Genomic DNA, 16,587 nt, shown 5'->3' with positions numbered 1-16,587 from the left:
GAGAATCCACAAGATATTCCATAAGTTAAAATCAATATCAGTTTCAACATTACGAGCTCGTAATGAGTCTTGCTTCTACCAATTATTACCAATACTGTGATGACAAAGTCGTAATATAGCGAACTTCTCACTCTTCCCACTTGATAGAAGAAGATTGGAAACTGCGTCAGATAGACGGCATAGGACATCTTCGTTGTCACCCGGAATCCCCTCCACGAGAGCAGGTTCACCAGTGTATCTGCAAGAAATATACATAAATAATGGGATTACTCACACTTAGCTAAAAAAAACAGCAAAAAAAAAACCCACTTTTATATCCTAGGTGGGAGGTGAACACAACCCACGAGAAGAATATGCACCACGCGATCGGCGAGAAAGCGGCATAGTTCGCCGCGTGGAAGGCGTTGTACTCGTAGTGAATCGATCCCATCGGTGCGGGACCGAAGAATGCCAACGCCAGGAGGAAACTGCTGACGTACCATCCCAGTCGCAGTTGGTTCTGTAGGTAGAAAAAAAAATACAGGCACGTGAAGAGAAACGCAAATGAGGTTACCGACCTATCCATCTTTCATTCGCTTGACTACATCTATGATAATACCATGTGTATCCTAATAAATCAGCTCACACTGCTGAGCCTGATTGATTGTCAGGTGCTACTTTGCATATAATACACATTATAGCGAACAGTGAATGAAATATCAAAACCTACTTATAATACGTGTTGGTCATGTCGGTATTGCATAGTGGGAAAAATGGATCGAAAACTACAATTTACAGAAGCTGCTGATTTAACATTTGTTTAGCCAACATACCGTAATCTGGGGGGTAGTTCATCAGCGGGGTGAAGTTGATCACTATTGGAACCACGTCATTGAACTGCTGAGGACGTTACTATTCTGTAACTCTTTCGACTACCGTCTTGCGGGTTGTCATTGGGCCAAAGTGGGATAACATTGGGCCACTATTCCGCACGTTTGTAATACGACGGGAATGCATATTGTGTGCTAAACTACTTGAATACAACTCTAAGATACTTTGCATCCACTGTCAGATTCTCTGACTAATGTTGAATCCGTGGGATCGATGGACCAATGTGACCTTCTAGGCTCTAGGCCCAATGTCGAACGACGGTAAATCAACTGTATGAATATATTAGAAGAATGTTTGTTGGTTTTTATACCAATTGTGTCAGATTTTACATGTTTTTTTGGAAGTATTAAAATTGGATAAAAACTCTATCCTTCAAAAAATCACCTCCCATCAATGCCTTGTATGTCAGATGACTAACAAAACACTTTTATTCATGGTAAACTTAGAGACCGTCCATGTACCACGTGGCCAACTAAGTGGAAGGAGGGGGTTTTGAGAGAAGTCCACGCTTGTCCATGGAGAGGGGGATGGGGGTCTGCCAATTGTCCACGTGGACAGCATTGATATAAAAAAATATTAGCAGACGTAACATAATCATTTTAATAGGGGTACTCACTAAACAGACTAAACTGCTGCGTAAGCCATGATTTTCTGCTTATTTGAAATGTTTCATGATTTTGCGAACGAAATAATCAAAGATTGCCTTGGTGATCGCGAAGTTGATTCAGTTCAATCAGTTTACGCTGTTAAGTGAATCCCTCTAATATTTCATTGGCCAAATTTCTGGAAGAAAATATCAAAAATCAGAAAACTGTAAAACGGGGTAACTTTGATAGTTTTTCAGCGAATTTTCTCTAATATTTTTCTATGTAACAGTATTAATCCTAGTTTTATATTTTTAAAACAAGTACTGGGGTCTCAGTTATCAATTGCAATTGAAAGATCCGATAATCTTAAATATTTTGGGCGACTTTTAGTTTTTCATTTGAGCGAGAATCAGATTTTCATTTTGGGGTAACTTTGATAGTGCCCTGTAAAACACATCAAATCTTAAAAAATAATGAATCATCATAGCCTTGTGGAATATATTAGATAGAATTTTAAATAAAAACATACATTTTTAACTAAATTCTACATATAAAAAATGCGTTTGTGCAATTTAATCTGTTTAGTGAGTACCCCTAGTGAATTTCGTCATTAAAAATCATTATCTTTGCAAAAATATATGTTCAACGGTACATCAACATGTGATTACATGCTATTGATGATGAGTTTTCTTATTTTTGGCTAGTTTTTGAATGTTTTATTAACAAATTTTGAATACATATTTGACTACATGAAAGTACAATGGCATTGCATACTTTTACGCGTTTATCGGTGTATGGAGATTTTTTGACAAAATAGCTTCCATTTTGTAAAAACACCCTTTGTTAAGAAATTCAAGGCCAGATTTGGAATCTACTATGATGGATCTATCGAGAATTAGAGGCCATTCATTGAAAAAATAGTTGAAACGAAATCGTATAGCAGATTGTTTGGAGGGGTTGGCAAATGACACAAATATCAACATTCTTTATTTTTCGCCCAAAAAGTTGTATATAAACTAGATTATAATGAAAATACGTCTAAGATGAACTTTCATATGTATAGAATTCATCTACGTTTGCCTTTTTCTTAACTGATTGAAGGAATCATAATTATAAGATAAACCTTACAATGTCTGTCGCACTATCAAAATTACCCGCATTATCAAAGATACCCCGTTTTACGGTACATGTCAATAGTTCATTTTACGAGCCGTTTTTATGAATGAAATGTTGACAGGAGGTAGCGTCCAAACCCGAGAAAATCAATAGCATCATCAACATTGTTGTCACTTCGTAAAATGGCTCATTTAGCTAAAAGGATTTCGAAATGTAGCGTAGATCATAACAAGTGTTGGAGTTTCTGTCCGAGTTTTTGACGAAAATCTATATGCATTTATCGAAGTTTCATTTCAATTTTCTGAGCTACTTCGATGTTATGAAATATATGCGGAGATTCTCAAAACGTTCCTACTTTGGCAAGTTATCTCAACATTTTGTCTCAACTAATCAGCCTTTCAATAAAAATCAATGTAAATAAACTATGTTACGGAAACCGTAGTATATTTTTGTAATTTAGTTAATCATGTATTATATTTACCAAGTTTTTTTTTCCGAAATATAGAAAAAAAATTTCTAATGTCCACGTGGAGGGGGATTGAAAAGTTTCAAATTTGGTTATTTGAACATTTTTTTACAAAATGTAGCTGTTTATTGTAAGAATTCCTTTTATGGAATTTGATACAGGTCCACTCAGTACATACATGTTTCAAAAATATTTGTTCGGAATCATATGTACCTGATTTTATGGAAAAGAATAGACAAAAAGTGATCAACTTCCCCCAGATTACGGTATCTACCAGTTAAACCTTCGAAAAAGCACAGACATGCAAATAACTTCATACCTTCATTGACCTGCAACTTGGCGTTATCGACCGCACAGAGCTTGGAATATCATGGAGGAGTATCCTGGTAGCTGAACAGACTGATAAGAGCAACGATCTAGTTCTGTACAGGGCATTTTTGTGCGGATATATTCAGGTAGGGCCTGGGACCATTTGAGCAGGAGGACCTATTTTGAACACTTGCTGCTATAACTCAGTCAATTTCAAACCGATTGACTTGAGTTTTTGAACATGGCTATACACTGTACGTATCTGATCGTGTTCCAAAATTCAAGTCAATCGTGTAGAATTTGACTGAGTTAGAGCAGCAAGTGCCCAAATGGTCCCAGACCCTAGATCCTCTAAACCACTTGGACTACTACACTAAACCTCACTTGACACCAGATTGGACGTAAGAAATCAGATTATCAAATTAGGATAGGGAATCGCGCCACTTGGGCGGTGGCTTCTATATTCGTCTGTTTTCCACTATAACTCAGTCAAATTTGAACCAAATGACAAAACTTTTGGAATGTGGTGAGATAGGTATAGTAACTACCCGTGTACAACATTTCAAGTCAATGGGTTCAAAGTTGACTGAGTTATAGTGGAAAACAGACGAATATAGAAGCCACCGCCCAAGTGGCGCGATACCCTAACTTGTAACATTTTTCGACTTTGATATAATATAATTGAACATCTAAACATTTGAAACATACTGTAAGCCATCGTGAACACTTATTACCAAAATACGTTGCCACATAATCAGGAGGTGCGAAATACATGCTTGTTGCATGTTACCACATCTGTGGGGTAATTTCGTTGATGACAAGACAAGAATTTTCACATAGGGTCCGGGACCATTTAGGCAGGGGGGCCTATTTTGGGCACTTGCTGCTATACCTCAGTCAATTTTTAACCGATTGACTTGATTTTTGGGACACGATCAGATACGTACAGTATCAAGCCATGGTCAAAAATTCAAGTCAATCGGATTGAAATTGACTGAGTTATCCCGGGTATACGTGAATATCATAATCATATCTTAAAACGATAAAATTTTGATATCATATTATAATGTGATATTGATGAGATATACAAAAAGTTGCCAAATATCTGCTCAATATCTCATCGTGATATGACTTCAAAATTAGTACTTAATTTGATCTTTGGAAAGCCTAGTGCAACCCGCTGTAAGAATGTCGAAATTTCCAACATTGCGCATAAAAACTATTTTAAGTCTTCAACTTTCATTATGCGCCGTCCCCAAATAACGTAACGCTTCAGGAGATAGGGGTTTAATAAATTACGTAATGCTCCAGGGGAATAGGGAATACAAAAAAGTTGGAGTTAGCATACAAAAAACCCTTATGGAGGCCACCAGATCCTTATAAACCAACCACCGAGTTCAAAAATGTCGAATTTAGCGTTACATAATTAATAGATGTTCCCTTATGTCCACCACAAATTTTACAAACGAGCACTGGGACAAAAAGGAAGTAGAAGTGGCCTCCATTTTCGATAAGCGGGTTTATAGATGCGGCAAATGAACAAAAAAACAACAACAGAGTAATCGGCACAAAAATGCATACAATCGATATTTGCTTTTCTTTAAAAAAGGCACAAAAGTATATGCTGAATTCAATAACAAATTTTGAAAACGACGTATAATCAATGGTGTAGCATTGATGATTATACGTCGTTTTCAAAATTTGTTACGGAATTATCTGATAGATTATTGCGACATTTGCACCCATTTAGACTCGGCCGAAATTCATTATCATCACAGTCGAATTTCGCACACGACTTCGCAGCGGCTGGTATACACAAGTTCGGTTGAGTTCATGACAGGGGCGTCGGATGCACAACAGGTAAATAAAATAAGTTTGATTAGTGAGAAACTTCGCTGGGGAATGATGATTCAGTGGATTCTCAAATTATCACAGTAGTCTAAACATTAATGAGAAACCCAATACTTAACCCCAGTTTATAATTATTTTATTCCACTGTTAGTAAACCAGCACAGGCTTTCCAATTGAGTCCGATGACAACATGAGCTCTATGAGCTAGACCTCGATGTCGAGCTAGCATTTGTGGTACGAATACAATAAATGAATCACCGGACAATTCGGGAACTTTATCGGCCCGCTACGCAAAATACATCCATTTCGAAAAACGGACCGTTGATTCTAGATTCAACAAAACATACTGCTGCAGACGACCAGCTTTTTGGGTTTCAACCAACAAATTGCGTAGCGATTCTGCCTCGGGTATAGGAACAGACGACAGTCGTGACGACTACGATCTTCCAAAATAATGTTTCCAAAGCTTTTCTGGGCGACAGTTCACAATTGAGCACGTTCAGTGAAGTACATACTAGATTTTTAGCTGATTTTTATGGCTAGAAGGTAAGTTCTCCGTTTCTGCAACGAAATTATGCAAAAGCGTGGGTATTATGATTCCCAGCCTTATTTAATGCTGTTAGAACAAAATTTCGGAAAACTTTGTTGCAAGAAGTGGAGAAATGGAGAAAACAATAACACAGTTACTCAAACACCATTGAATTAGGCAAGAAATTATAATAGCCAAGCTTTTTGCGTTATTTCATTGCAGAAATTGAGAATTTACCTTCTCACCTTTTTAGCACATTATTACAGTCTAGTACTTCACTGATAACGTCCTATTGGTGGAAATTTGTCCTGTTTCAGGCGCAAATAAACGAAACATATTTCTACACATGTCGTTTTTAAAGTTTGGATCACTAGCTTTGTTAACAATTCAGAGAATATGCATAAAATGTGAAATCATCTAGAGAAAAGTACTCTCTTAGTTTAGGAAAATATGCAATTCCTAATTGAGCCTTAATTCATTTTTATGTTCCATAGTTTTGCTTGAGTTTGCAAATTTTGGGTGGAAACTGTATTATTATTTTGCAATAGAACATTTATCATTGGGAAATCTGAAAAATATTGCTTAAGATAAAAATTAGCTCTTCACATTTCCATCTGCAACATTCAAAAATTGAAAGATCTGAAAATTATTGCTCAAGATCAAAATCAGTTCTTTCACACATTCATCTAAAACATCCGAAAATTTATGATCTGAAAACTACTATTCAAGATCATAATTAGTTCTTTCACACACTCATCTACAACATGGCGGGACCAAACCAACACAACTACCATGACTCGCAAACACCTTGGAAAAAGTAGAACTTGATGCTCTTGTTACCTACTATTTTCAGATGTGAGTCGTAGTGCAGTGGTAATGTCACAGCTCATAAATCACAAGGTCATAAGTTCGATTCTGGTCTGATTTTTCTTTTTTTTACTCTAATCCATCTGTCAGATCATTTTATGATATTGGTTTGATGTGCTACATCCATCTCTCCAGATATTAGTCTGATCTTATAATATCAAAATGATATATTATTTTGTTCTTCCCCATACTAATTTTTGATCTTATTTTTGATCTTTTATCTCTTATGTCAAACAAACCAATAGCTTATTATGATCTTGAGTACTTCACTGAGGAATATCAAATGATGATATTGTTCTGATTTTTACTTCTACTCGGGATAGCAGCAAGTGCCCAAATGGTCCCAGACTTTATGTACTTCCTGGAACGGAAATCTGAAGACGAAGTTATTCAAGTTTTCAATCAATTCAAATCAATTCAATTCAATTCAAGAACCAAACTGGATTGCAATTGAAGACTCTGAGAACTGACATTGGTAAGGAGTTCACTAACAATGCGTTTCAGAACCTACTGAAAAACCATGGCATCAGACACCAAACGTCGGCTGACTACAACCCGAAACAGAACGGTATGGCTGAGCGTGTCAACCGCACGATCGTTGAGCAAGCGCGCTGTATGCTATTCGAGGCGAAGTTATCAAAAACCTTATGGGCGTGGACTGGTCGAAAGCCGGATCTATAAACTGTTTCAGAAATTATAAATACACTTTGTTTATTAAATCAAATCAACTGTTCTAATGATTTTTACCAACTTCTTTCACAGTATAGCATTGTACTCCATATATTTATATTTCCTTTCAATTGTCTTGATATTTTGAAGAACAGTCGAGTTATCTAACAAATAACTTAATTTTTCAAATTTGCATTTGCATAAAGGTGTTTTTTAATGATTTCAACTAAATACCAAAAACTATCTAAATTTTTATCACATTCGCTTTCTTAACAAGTTGTCTAAGGAATGCCTTGATCAAAATTTGGGAAAAATCGATAAAGGCATTTCCATAACATTTTTTCGGAGATCAAGTTTCTTATTTTTTAAGGTTTTCTACGGAACGTAAGAACTACCAGACAGTTTTTTAGCTTTCCTGAACGCATTTAATCTAAACAAGCTTATTTTTTCAGCTCTTTTGATCCTTCAGATGGCAAAACTTGTCATACCATAAAAACGCCCGCAATGGTGGTTCTTGATCAAATATTCCAGTAAAAATTTCTCTCACCAATCGAGAAATATCTTTTATTATCGATACAGCACTTTTTATTGTGTTTGAAAATTAAATATTTTTTAACTTTAACCAGAAACATTATTTGGTATTATTTGCTTTGTTAGAATGTTTACTATAAGAGCTAGAAAAAACTTTTTTAAATATTGTGTTCAAATTGAAATGGCAGTTAATCGTTAGTGTATTTATAATTTCTGAAACAGTCTATATCTAGGATAAGCATGTTCGGATCTAAGGTCATGGCCAACGTTCCTAAGCAGCGGAAAAAGAAATGGGATGCCAAATCAAGAGAATCGATTTTCGTTAGATTTGAAGAGGACACGAAAGTGTACCGGCTGTATGATCCCGTTAGGAAGACCAAGAGGCATTACGTCATTTTCATTCGTGAACCAATGTATGAAGGTCAGAAGCAGGAAACGCTCATTTCGAACCAAACAAGGACTCGCAATTTCATAAGTCTGGCGGCTGCCAATGTCCGGGGTAGCAACAGAAATTTCTGCCAAATAGTCAAAAATAGTGTGAATATACAAATTTTCACACTTTTTTTTATAGGACCTCCAAAATATTCGAGCTTTTATGAACACACCCCTTATCTTCCCATATGGAAGCGTGACGTAATTTATGGACAATCTCCATAATATGCATGGTCGTTTATTCTACAGAGGCTATTAACACCGAATAGGTATTTTTGCAATTTCTCATCGTAATAGGCTGTTTTACCTCCCGCAAATCTGACAGGAAAAGGCCTACTTTCCCACACCAAATTAACAGTGCTGTAATGGTTCATTACAGCATTGATTTGCGTTGCGTAATGAACCATTACAGCACTGTTTTCAGTTTTGATCAACTTCTTGATGCTTTGTGGACGCAGTTTTGAAAATTTGTGACAATTGCACAGTAAAACCTGCTATGATCAGATTTTCTTAAACATGGCTATGAGCATCAGTATGCAGTTTGATGAAAAAGTTTTGTAAAAACTATCCTCAAGCGGTAATTTATGAACTTGCAAAAAACGTTGTACGCAACTCGGTGCAGAACTCGATTTTTACAGCACTCGTCGTAATTATCCAACTCGGCAAGCCTCGTTGGATAAATGTACGACTCGTGCTGTAAAAATCGTCATTCTGCACCTTGTTGCGTAAACTACTATTTTGCAATCTAGCATCGTAATAGGCTGTTTTACCCCACGCAAATCTGCCAGGGAATGGCCTACTTTCCCACATCAAATTGGCAATGCTGTAATGGTTCATTTCAACATTGTTTTCAGTTTTGATCAACTTCTTGATGCTTTCTGGATGCAGGTTTGGAAAATTGTGACAGTATAACCTGCTATGATCATCTAACAGACTTGTTAGAACCCCAAAATGGCTGACTTTGGCACCTACTCACGGTTTTGAGGGCACAGATCTCTTCGTAAACAAAACCAGAGCTGGAGCTTCTTATTTTAAGCTAATTACAAGTGAGCAAGAACGTAATAATAAAATGCATTGTTGTTTGAAGATTGCTTCTTGAGATTTGTACGTCTGAAGTTCAAATGCACTGTTGAAGCGGCATGGCTATGAACATCAGTGTGCACTTTGATGAAAAAGTTTTGTTAAAAACTATCCTCAAGTGGTAGCACGGTGCCCCCACAGACCGTTATTATAAAATAAAAATGTCCATCAAAACTAAGTTCAGGGATCGAATCCTGGTGCCATTCTGCACCTCTGGGCAAATTTTTAAAATAATCCCTAGGAGGAATCTCGAGAAATCTCGATTTCAGTAACAAATTTTGAAAACGACGTATAATCAATGCTGCACCATTGATTATACGTCGTTTTCAAAATTTGTTACTGATTTGATGTTTTATACTAAGAAATTTCAAAGAAATCCATGTTTTGAGTGGACAATATCGCTTAAATACCTACACAAACTTTCCCTAAAGTGTTCAAAGTTGTTTCAAACCCGTATTTATTTAATAACGTTACTTCAATTATAATATTTACTACTCATCTAAATCAATTAACTGATTAAACAGACTTACCAAACATTTGGCAGTGTACAAAAATCAGAAAAAAGATGCAAAAAACGTTGCTTGTCATGTGTGCTTTTGATTACCAACGTAAGGGTTTGAAAAATAGGTATTTGAAGGCAGTTTTCTTAAAATGAATAACGTTTTCAAACACAATAGTCGAAAACAAATTTATACTTTTTTTTCGATATTGCTTAGCATTTTGAACCGAGGCGTTCAGTAATTGTATTGTTCCTTGCTGTAAATGTATCGCTCCTATATGGGGCGAGTATGACACATAATCGATCCGATGACCGTAAGGACGTGGCCAGCGCCGTTATTGACTTTCAAATGTTGAACTCTCGAATTGTGCACATTGAGAATGGTTAGCTAGTTCCAAGCCTTGCTTTCATTGGTTCTATGAGTAACTCTGGTCAATCACGGAGTAGCAACTACGGTGTGTACGATTATCTTTGATTTGCTTTGCCTAGAATTTTGAACATTTTTTTTTTAATGAAAATTGCAACATATTCTTGCACATGAACACTAGAAAATTACTGAGAAATATGTGTTAAATAAAGATCTAATAGTACACCAATTTTGGAAGAACAGGAAACTACGACGTATATGTAATACATAAGTGACCCGATTTTGTCAGCCCCTTTTAGGAATACATTTTTTGCTTTCTTCATAAACTTAAACAGGTTTTCAATCTTTTTATTTCTCTATGTTCAGCATCATAGCTGTAGTTTGATGATAAATATTAATAAATTGCTTAAAATGTGATCGTTAGCTAATGAGAGCAAAAAGTTCGTCGCAAAATGGGGCTGAAAAATCGGGTCCTTACTGTAACATGGGACACGGTTTATATGGGAAAATATAAAAAATGCAAAAACTCTAGTTCTTGTATACTTTTTGAGTTCTATTTTGGTCCCATATCAACTGTGCAAAATATCAGGTCGATCGGAAAAACTATTTTTTTGCGCCCGTTATTCTTAGTTTTTCAGACGATTTTATGGGAAAATTTACTTCTTCAATGAAAAATCGCTTGGGGTCACCCCTTGGTCCCTAAAAATAATTCGATGCGAAGTTCATGGAAAAAAGTTATGAAGCCTTACCCGATCGACAAAATGACAAGATTTGATTATTTATTGTTATTCCTTACATGTTAAACAGCGTTTCCATGCTATTCGATTTTCAGTCAATTACTTTTTCCACATATCTTAGTTCCCTTTGTGGTCTTCGGAGGGTTGGTTCCTCGTCATATAGTAAACATGTTGTAGAATTAGTGAAAATTTTAATGTATAACACTGGGATGTGTAATATGTTCATAAAACAATAGGGAAAAATCGCCTTTTAATGCTTACGTTAAAACCGATGCATGGCTTGGAAAAACATACTTCTGTCAGTTTAGTCAGTTAATTGAGTTGGGTGAGTAGTAAATATGTATAATAAAAGTTGCGTTGGTAAATATATACTGGTTTGAAACAACTCGAATACTTTGGGGACTTTTTTTTGTTGGAATTTAAGCGATATTGTTGAATCTGAACATGGATTTCTTTGAAATTTCTTAGTATAAAACATCAAATCGAGATTTCTCGAGATTCCTCCTAGGGATTATTTTAAAAATTTGCCCAGAGGTGCAGAATGGCACCAGGATTCGATCCCTGAACTTAGTTTTGATGGACATTTTTATTTTATAATAACGGTCTGTGGGGGCACCGTGGGTAGTTTATGAAATTGCAAAAAACGTTCGTTATACACAACTCGGTATATATATGGGCCCATATAGCCGAAGCGGTAAACGCACGGGTATTCAGCATGACCATGCTGAGGGTGACGGGTTCGATTCCCGGTCGGTCCAGGATCTTTTCGTAAAGGAAATTTCCTTGACTTCCTTGGGCATAGAGTATCTTCGTGCCTGCCACACGATATACACATGCAAAATGGTCATTGGCAGAGGAAGCTCTCAGTTAATAACTGTGGAAGTGCTCATAGAACACTAAGCTGAGAAGCAGGCTTTGTCCCAATGAGGACGTAACGCCAAGAAGAGAGAGAGAGAGACACACAACTCGGTGCAGAACTCGATTTTTACAGCACTCGTCGTACTTATCCAACTCAGCATCCTCGTTGGATTAATGTATGAATCGTGCTGTACAATTCTTCATTCCGCACCTTGTTGCGTAAACTACTATAGTCCAACTATCGAAGTTTATTAATAAATCTGTTGATACCATTTCATAGAATGCATCGGTCGGTCATCGGTCATCCAACATGACCAACCGATGCATTCTATGAAATGGTAGTCGTTTTCGGTTGTTCTGTCAGATTTTCATCAAAATCGGGTAAAAATTGAAGAAAACAGAGCCAAGTGAACATCAAAATTGGAGTGCGTGGAACGCGAAGGTTAAGAAGAAAGGTACTGTAATATTACAAATCTCTATATATGTCGTAGTCACTTCCTATAGCATTGCGAAAGTCTATGGATTTTCTGAATCTCATATGAGGATGCAGAAGATAAAAAATGTACACCTATCGTGCGTGCCTTATACCCTTATCCCCAACCGCAAATATAGTGGGCTTCGTATCCGTGCGGTTAGCGGCATCAGTTGTCTAGGCGTTTTCTAAGCCTCGGAGTGTGGGTTCGATTTCCGATCCAGTTAAGGGAAACTTTTCGTCAAAACGGAAAATTCACCACTGGGCCATTGGGTTCATTCATTTATTTAGTATTACATCAAATTCAAGATAAAACTGAATCAACAATATTTCATGGGCCATTGGGTGTTATGTGTGTTGTCCGTTGTCCGTTGCCTCGTGTTAGTGTAATGTTCAGTCTGTACAGCCTCCGGCTGAAGACGGCGTAAATATCTTGAGAACATGACTCAAACTTGAAAATGTCTTGAAGACCTTTAAAAAGTTCCACACCAGTTCTACACTTCTTAGCACCCTGGCTCGGCGTAATATACAAAACACATGAAACTAGGCACTTTTTAGATGAAATCATTTCAATTCCAACTGGGGCCATGCTAAAAGGAGGATATGCTATTTCATCTCTTCTGACCCAAACGTCTACCGGAATAAAACAAAATCTGACGAGGGGTGATTCGACAAATCGCTCCCATACAAACTTCAAATTGATTTTTAAATAGGTTCCCGGGCTCCAAAATTCATGAAAATTTGGATTTCGGCTCAGTTTGGCGTGCAGATTCAGAATATGGAATTATCTCAACATCGCTTAAAAGCCAATTGGATGTGATCATTGCGATACACAAGCGTGAGAGTGTTTTGAGTTATCAAATAATCCTTAATGCTTAATGTTGTGAAGATCAACATGTGCATTTCTTTGAGTTCGTCACCCAAAACTCATAAAAAATGTCCAAAAAAGTACATCCCTGTACGTCTGCAAGCTGAATTATTGTTATATTGTAGATTAACGTTGAACCATTCGTCATTGAAATCATCGTCATCATCAAACATTTAAAAGCAATTTTTTCGTTCAAATCAAACATTTTTGCAACGAAAATGGATTCACTGTGTTCCACATGAGGAATAGAATACAGTGAATACATTTTCGTGGTCATTGTTTTGATTTACAGAGAAAAAACTGCTTTTCTATTTCCGAAAAGTGATGACGGATGCTTGAGCCTTAATAGCATGCATTCTTGCTTACAGATCTAGTTACAGATAGTTTCTGTAGTTTGAGGAAAATTTTACCTATTATACTAACCATTAAAAATAAACTCGCCCCATATCACCCTAAAATTGATAAAACTCATGTCAAAATAAATTTAATATGTCAAAAATATCACAATAGCATACACCAAGAAAAAAAGTGTGGAAATTTGGCGAAATTTTGAAGTTTCAGATTTAAATGCTAAGTGGATCTTTTTTTCTGTCATACCCAATTTTTATGCAATTTTCCCAATCTTATCAAAATTCACTTTATTCCTCAAAAATCAAATATTTTTCAACACAGGTTACTAAAACAATGTAAAATGGATGTAGTGCATTCATTGAAAAGTATATTTTATCATTTTTGCATGTATTTTTTGTTAAAAACTGTTGCAACTAATATGGTGGATCTTTTTTTTGTGCCGGTCACTGTACGCCTGTACCAGCGTATTGACATTTTTAAAAATCTTCGTGGCCTACGGGTTAATCATAGGCTATCCTTTCTAGTTTTACCATTCAGGGAATGGTTGGCGCTGAAACTTACAATATTTTATAACAGATTTTTCCTTCTTTAAATCATAGGCTATTCTTTCGAGGTATACTGATGTGGAAAACAATAATGGCATGATCACTTAAATTCATCACTTCAATGACTTATCCACCGATGAACCGAATTCATCGCGGTCCGAGAATTTTGACACTAGAGCGGGGTCTTTCCAATTAGAATCGAACGATTCTGATTGGGAATGGCCCCGCTCAAGTGTCAAAATTCTCAAACCGCGATGAATTCGGTTCATCGGTGGATAAGTCCATACGACATTCGGCCAAACGACCTTCGGACAAATGAATTTTCCACAAATAGAGAGAGGCTGAAATATTCTTTTCGAATTGTAAATCATCCAATAGTTTCAAAACCATTCGCTTCTGAAAATTATTATCCATTCTTGCCCACTATTCCTTGATAAGCGGATACATATAGCGCAATGTTCTACTTACCGGCGTTAGTCGAATGTGCTTGAATGCCCGACATGAATAGCCAAGCATCACACCCATCAGGTATACCGTAAGACGATAGTACGGCAGAATGTACATGTTATCGGCTGTGTCGAATAACTGCTTAACACTGGCATGGAATAGAAAATGGGACTTTCGAGTTAATTTACAACAATCGGCAATTAGGCATAGACAAACAGACGTAACATTCTACTCACATCCAGTGGATTTACCTTTTTCCGGTGGTTCCAAAAATTCTTCTAACTGGTTGGTTTGATACTCGTCGCTCTGAGTTCCTTGGGACATTCGCACGCTATATTCGCTTAACACCCGCATAGCTTGTAGATTGTTTCACCTGTTACGTCTGTTTGTTTGTGATTGAGGTATACTTACGATGTGCCAAAATGCACGTAGTTGGCTAACCGCAGCTTGTAGGTGATGTAGAACCGATGCAGTGTCGTCACCAGAGCAATGACGATCAGTGTGATCGTGCCTTTCTTGGGCCATTTCCATATCAAGTAAATGAACAATGGCGACACCGCAAATAGCTCCGTATCGATGCCGATGTGGTGCGTATGCGTCAGGCACATATTTTTGAATCCAAAGTAGTTATGGATGAACATTAAGTTGCGCCACCAGTACTTCTTGCATAGTTCGCCATGGTTGGAGACGACTAGATTCCATTGTGGTCCACTGCTTATATACGGTAGAACAAAGGTACAAAACAAGATCAGAGCTGCCAAGGGAGGAGCTATCCGAAGGATTCGTCCGATGTAGTCCTGGTACAGTTTCACGCGTTGACCCCGCATGAGCCGACCGATCAACGAGTATGTCGTCAAGAACCCGCTGAACATGATGAACGGATCGGTGAACAGCGACGCAGCACGTCCAATAACAGTCCATGGTTGACCTAGGCCCTGTGAAAGTTATTATCCGAGATATCTACCACGCTGCGTCCGTCGCAGACAAATTTCCCTTTTATACCCAATATGATTAGTTTATTAACCAAATCAACGATTGGACTTACCTCGCTCATTCTCGTTCGGTTAATGTATGGATTGTAGAACAGGGCCATCGATTTGTGAGCTACGATCAGGAGAAATGCATTCAAGAATCGTAGACCATGAACACATGCCACGTCGTTGGGGTCCTCCTTAACACAGAAAATGGCCTTCGTATTACGAACCAACGAAAACGACGTTAGCCACTCATCTATGGGAATGAAAATGCTAAATAATCTCCCCCAATGATTCATTCCGTTCCAAATACCTACTTTTTGTCTCTGATTTGCATTCATATATCGTCGACAGGACGACAACGCCAAAGTAGACGATAAATCCGATCCACACTATCGCTGTGGTGTTCGTGTAGTAGCGTTCCCAAATAGTATTTTTCTTCTGACATGATTCTGGTTCGATGCTCACCTCCATCTTGAGGCCGATGCCCTGGGTTTGATCATGTAGATACTCGTCAAGTGATTTACGAACATCTTCGGACGAACATGCTGACGGAATGCACAGAGCCCAGTTGATGGTGGAGAAGCGTGGTACTCGATGGCCAGGCTGAAAAAATAGAAGGAGATTTCTTGTAACACTTCTCACATGAATGGATAGTAAATTGGAAGTAAAGCACAGTTTAATATATTAGATTATCCAACTACTTTATAAATAGTGAGATTAGAGGCACAGCTTTTATAAACGGCGCTATTGGAGCCTAGCTTTGCTTAGCGCCTCCAGTCTACTTTGATAAATATTTTGTCATGGAGAAGTAAAACCACAGACAAACAGACGTAACACCTTGAACGATTTTCATGGAAATCCATCGCCCAGTTCACACTACCATCACCTGGTGGAAAAGTTGCACGAATCACCGTGTTGTGCAATATCGTCAACAGAAGGCGCTAGTGAAACGTCAAACGCATAGAAAAAAGATGCGCGCGCCTCTGGTTGTGAAAGCCACAACTATGAAAATTTAAAACGATCGTTAAAAGCGTGGTCGATGGAAATTTTGCAAGTGTTACGTCTGTTTGTCTGTGGTAAAACCTTCGCCAAAAAATGAATGCTTTAGCGGTCAATATGATCCTTTGCAAATTTAAGCGTATAGCGCTGTTTGCAGTTC

General features: G+C 37.4%; 1 protein-coding gene across 1 annotated transcript in view; it reads right to left on the bottom strand.

Annotated features, from left to right (window-relative positions):
- Nucleotides 1–16,587, bottom strand: part of LOC109422966 (O-acyltransferase like protein) — a 59,198-nt gene that overhangs the window by 552 nt on the left and 42,059 nt on the right. The window contains exons 4-9 of the mRNA XM_029861564.2: nucleotides 15,743–16,031; nucleotides 15,497–15,681; nucleotides 14,863–15,386; nucleotides 14,473–14,599; nucleotides 310–499; nucleotides 90–238 (exon numbers count right to left, since the gene is read on the bottom strand). Of these exons, the coding sequence (XP_029717424.2) occupies nucleotides 90–238; nucleotides 310–499; nucleotides 14,473–14,599; nucleotides 14,863–15,386; nucleotides 15,497–15,681; nucleotides 15,743–16,031 (1,464 nt within the window). The remainder of the gene's footprint in view (nucleotides 1–89; nucleotides 239–309; nucleotides 500–14,472; nucleotides 14,600–14,862; nucleotides 15,387–15,496; nucleotides 15,682–15,742; nucleotides 16,032–16,587) is intronic.

This window comes from Aedes albopictus, chromosome 1 (assembly GCF_035046485.1).
Source record: "Aedes albopictus strain Foshan chromosome 1, AalbF5, whole genome shotgun sequence".
NCBI classification, from domain to species: domain Eukaryota; kingdom Metazoa; phylum Arthropoda; class Insecta; order Diptera; family Culicidae; genus Aedes; species Aedes albopictus.
The sequence above is the reverse complement of the archived record's forward strand: the minus strand, read 5'-3'. Positions and strand labels throughout refer to the sequence as shown.